The sequence below is a fragment of the Wasmannia auropunctata genome, unplaced genomic scaffold, assembly GCF_000956235.1.
Source record: "Wasmannia auropunctata unplaced genomic scaffold, wasmannia.A_1.0 LD336047.1, whole genome shotgun sequence".
NCBI lineage: Eukaryota > Metazoa > Arthropoda > Insecta > Hymenoptera > Formicidae > Wasmannia > Wasmannia auropunctata.
Genome location: NW_012026843.1, coordinates 454011 through 458541, shown reverse-complemented (window position 1 = coordinate 458541; position 4531 = coordinate 454011). Strand labels below are relative to the sequence as shown.

General features: G+C 38.7%; 1 protein-coding gene across 2 annotated transcripts in view; it reads right to left on the bottom strand.

Moving 5' to 3' along the window:
* Positions 1-533: 533 nt before the first annotated feature.
* Positions 534-4531, bottom strand: part of LOC105451688 — a 102947-nt gene continuing 98949 nt past the window's right edge. For both annotated transcript variants that reach the window (XM_011692291.1, XM_011692292.1), the window contains exon 6: positions 534-1459. In XM_011692291.1, the coding sequence (XP_011690593.1) occupies positions 1290-1459 (170 nt within the window). In that variant the 3' untranslated portion in view covers positions 534-1289. The remainder of the gene's footprint in view (positions 1460-4531) is intronic.

The window sequence follows — 4531 nt, the reverse complement described above, 5'->3', positions numbered from 1 at the left end:
AGAGAGAGAGAGAGAGAGACGTGCTGCTGCTGGCGCAGCCGGATGATAATTATTTTTATGCTAAGCCGTGCCGAAGACTAAGAGTACTTTGTGCAAACGCGTGCGTACTCGCGTGAAATGGATGGATCAATATTAACTCGCTTTGAAGGTATAAAAGTTTGAAAGTATCTTCTGGATTAGGGCTTAGTTTTAAGAGCGCACGAGCTGGTGAAATTATAGCCGGCTAACTCTGCGCGGACTACGAGCGTTTGCACTGTACTGCGAAATATGATCGCTGTATGAAAAACGCGGCGGTAAAATATATATAGACGAAATACAGCGACGATTGCGCTGAGGAATAATAGAACTCCGAAAGAGAGTATAAAAAGGTAAAATGTACTTACCCAGCGTTCGAACTGATCCCATTCCCCCCATCTCTCTGATGAGAGAGATGATCTGCGCGGATATAAAGAAACGAAATAAAACAGCGACGTAAAAAATATATATAGGTATACGCGCAGTGGTGCGTGGTATCAATAATGCGGTACACCATGTTTACGGTTCGTATTATAATTTATTACAATTTGTACAGATTACAAATCGGTACCTATGATGCGTTTCCTGTTAGACATCATAAAAGGAGCGAATATTGAGCAGAACGCCGCTCGTTACTGCGCTAACGTTATTATATCAGTTATCATATAGTTACCCCTGTATAATCTATATTTGACACTTGGTGAACACTCCGAGTCACTAATAAATATCGCGTTTACAGCACTCGACGTGTGTGTAGTGTTTCCGCGTCGGAAAATTTAAATCGTAACAAAAATCGAATCCCCCGATCGCCCTCTTCTCCGTTTCTTCGTTATTGAAAACATTTGTGTCACGATTTTAAATCCTGATCGCTTGCGAAGCTGATCCTTCGGTTTGCAATAATTTCACGTTCACCTTAAGTTACCTTAAGTAATCATTATGTCTGCCTATGTCTCGATACACAGACGCTGCTCTATTCCTGTTTCCCTTGTTTTTTCTTATTAGTGATCAACAATTTACATCAAAAGACAACATGTTCAAAAGTAACTGTATATGAATTTACGCGTAGCCCCCGCGTCGATCCGCCAGCGTTTCACCAATTCCTGACCGCTTCCGATAGGCTCCTCGAGAATAAAAATTATCGTTATTCGACTATCTATTCTATACATAGTAACATATATAACTGGAAGCCCTAGACTACTAGGTTTTACATGGACGACGTAATCGGATCAGACAGTGGCATCAGCGATATCTTCAATCTGGAGGATGCCCGCGAGCTACCTGCTAACCGGCGACTCGCACCTCGGCAGTACATTCGTTATCGGGGGCACCGTCATCGTCAGCGATGTCATCATCAGGAACAGGGTGGCCGCCATGATAGCCATTATTATCGTCGCGCCGCGATTACCATTCCAGGGCCAATACTGTCCGGCGCATCCGTTCGCTCCTGCTCAACAGAAAGTATAGTCCCATTGTTAATGAACGCCGGCGATAACTGCGCCGCGAGAGGGTAATGAAATTTTATGAAACGTGTCGACATGGATCGCGGCGAAGTACTCAGCGAGTACCACCCCTCGCGCCAGTACCACCACCTCCGCTCTCGAGTAACAGATACCATGTTCCGAAAGGATATGCGACAAGTTTAATTATACCAGGGGTGATGGCACTGCATCGGTAAAAGTCGTCGTAGACTGGCAAAGTCCCCCTTCGCTAGAACGCGGAAAATGTAAATTTGAGAACGAGCCTAAGAAAGTTTTCCCGAACTTAAGCATCTTTTGAGAAGTTTCCTTCGCAATTACGACCCGATGTACCGCCGGCGGCTAAGTAATTTGATTCGAAGTGAAACGGGCAGACAGTAATTTGAGTTGTTGATTTCGTCCGTGAGCATTAGAAATAGCGCGGCTAAATGTGAGTTAGAATGAAGACTCAACTTCGATATCCATTTTTTTATTCGAATCACTCAAGTGAATAATATTTTATTATTTATTAATATGTTTCAACACATGCGTGATATTATTTATTTTATACATATTATCTGCAATCGTAGGATATGCGGTGTAATTTGGATAATAATAAACATTTCCATTAATTTGGAAAATAGTAAGTATTTGCAAGAATTTCAGAAAAATAAGAGATTTTAAGATACATTTCATTATATCAGACATAGATATAATGAAATGTATCTTAAAATTTCTTATTTTTCTGAAATTCTTGCAAATACTATTATCCAAATTATCCCACTATTCAAATTACCCCGCTGTATCCTATATAAAAATCATCGATATTACAACAGGAAGATATTTTCTATATTATTTACAATTCAAATTTTTATATTGTAAAAACGTAATTATATATTGTCGACAGGTTTTTATGTGCTGTAATTATGTTATTAATGTTATTAAATTGGACAAGATTAATAATAAATGATTTCGCGCTACGTGAAGTCAAGTAACATCTTTTGCGGGACAAGTACGCTTTCGTCATGTTACGTCCGCGATTATCCAAGATGAGATTTTTCATAAAAATTACGATTCAGAATCTCTTGTAGTATCTCGTAATTTCACGACTGGCTGGATATCATATTATACGCTTCGTTCGCCGTTGTAAGCGTTCTTAAAACGTTAACGTATTTGAACGAAGAGTTGAAGTAAGACGAAATTGAATGTAGGAGTCGAAATTGGTTCCTGGATCCTAGCTTACGATTGCAAAATTTAGACCATGATTTCGCTCCCAGCCGAGATGGGACGTATTTAATTTCGCTAACCAATCCTCGTAATGGCATTCGTTAATATCGAAAACCGATTTATTTCGACTTTTCCGGTGGCACTGATAGCGATATTTAACCGATGCTGCAATGCGCTGAAACAACGGTGTGTTTTTTTCCCGTCCTTTCCTTAAGATCTAAGCGAGTGTCCTCGGGAAAAGGTTGCCGTTATTAACCGCAACGGACGCGGATGGCTCTTTTAGAAAGTCTCGCGTCGGCGGATGTCGACGGCATGAAATAAAACTTCGGTAAAACGAGGCAAGGTAAAAGGAGGAACGCGGCGAAGAATCGCATTAAAGGCGACGTCGCGGCTCTGCGATTAAATTTTCAAGAAAGAAGAAGAGCGGTGGGCACACCACTGTAGAAAGGAGCCGAGCAAAGGCGGGGAGGGGAAAAAGCAAATTACCGGAAGGGCCGTGCCGGTCGCCGTCGGATAACGTTGGCAGGAAGATGCAAAGAACCTTAGCAAAAAGTGCACGATAGTAATTTCTCCGGAACGAGGAAATAATTTGAACGGTTGCGCCTGTGAAGCCTGAAACGAGCGCGAACTCCTAGTTATAGTCGTTGTAATTTCGCCCATCTTTTCGCGGATCATAATTCAGCTATACTGCTACTATACCTGCACATTTCTAACGGGATTAACAAGTTTCCGATGCTGCGTTTTAATCGGCTTTACGCATCAGTTAAAGTCGACTTTAAACAGACTTTGCTAATCAATTTACAGATAACCGAAGCGGCGAAAGAATTACTCGAATTATAATGGAAATGAGAAGGATTTTTTACAGGATTTAAGTCAGCGACTGGATTTCAAAAATAATCTTGCAATTTAAAGTTTTCACGCTTGACCTGTTGCGAATTTAATTAAATTAAAATGGATGTGTAATATAAACATTATACAACGTATAATGTTTGACATTTTTCACTATATACAGACTAACGGATTTACTACAAATTGTACAGTACATACTGGAATATACCAGTAAAAAGAAATAAATATATAAAAATTTTTAATTAAAATTACAAAATTTATTATAAATATTTTTTTGTAATTATAGAATATAAAATATGCTTTACACTTTACTGCAATGCAAAACCATCTGTTTTATTAAGATCACGTTAATTTGATGTTCACAAAATCATAATCATTAATTATGTACTATTATTTGCTATATTTTTATCACGATATTTTTTCACGTTTATTCCACAGAGTGGAATAAGATTTAAAAATTTCCTACAAAACATATATATACACAGTGCGGTCTATAAGTTCCCGGACTGATTTTTTTGCAGCCTCCCAATTGACGCCATTTATCGGACGACTGTTGAACTACATATAGTGTGAACCTTTTCGAACAGCCATATTGAGTGGCATAATTTTAGCCGCAGTGTTGAAGAGTGCGGACGTTTGATGTAGCCTGGTGTTGTGTGTGTGCTCACACGCAGAGAAAGGATTGGCCAACGCAGCTAAAATATAGCTGTGGCAGCTAATGTGTGTTTTTAAAATATAGGGACAACTAATATTGTTACTGCTAAAGCTAAATTTATTAGTTGTTAAAATTTAGGCGCTACAGCAAAAAATATTTGCTGAAAAAATCACACAATGTTTAGCTAATTCTATTGAGGAATTTCCAGCAAAACTTTAAAATTTTTCAGCAAAATCATTCTTTCCTTATGTCACTTTCTTAGCTATTCCTGTTAAAATACGCTTTTATTTTAGCTAATAAAATTGTATCTTGCAACAAATATATTTATCTT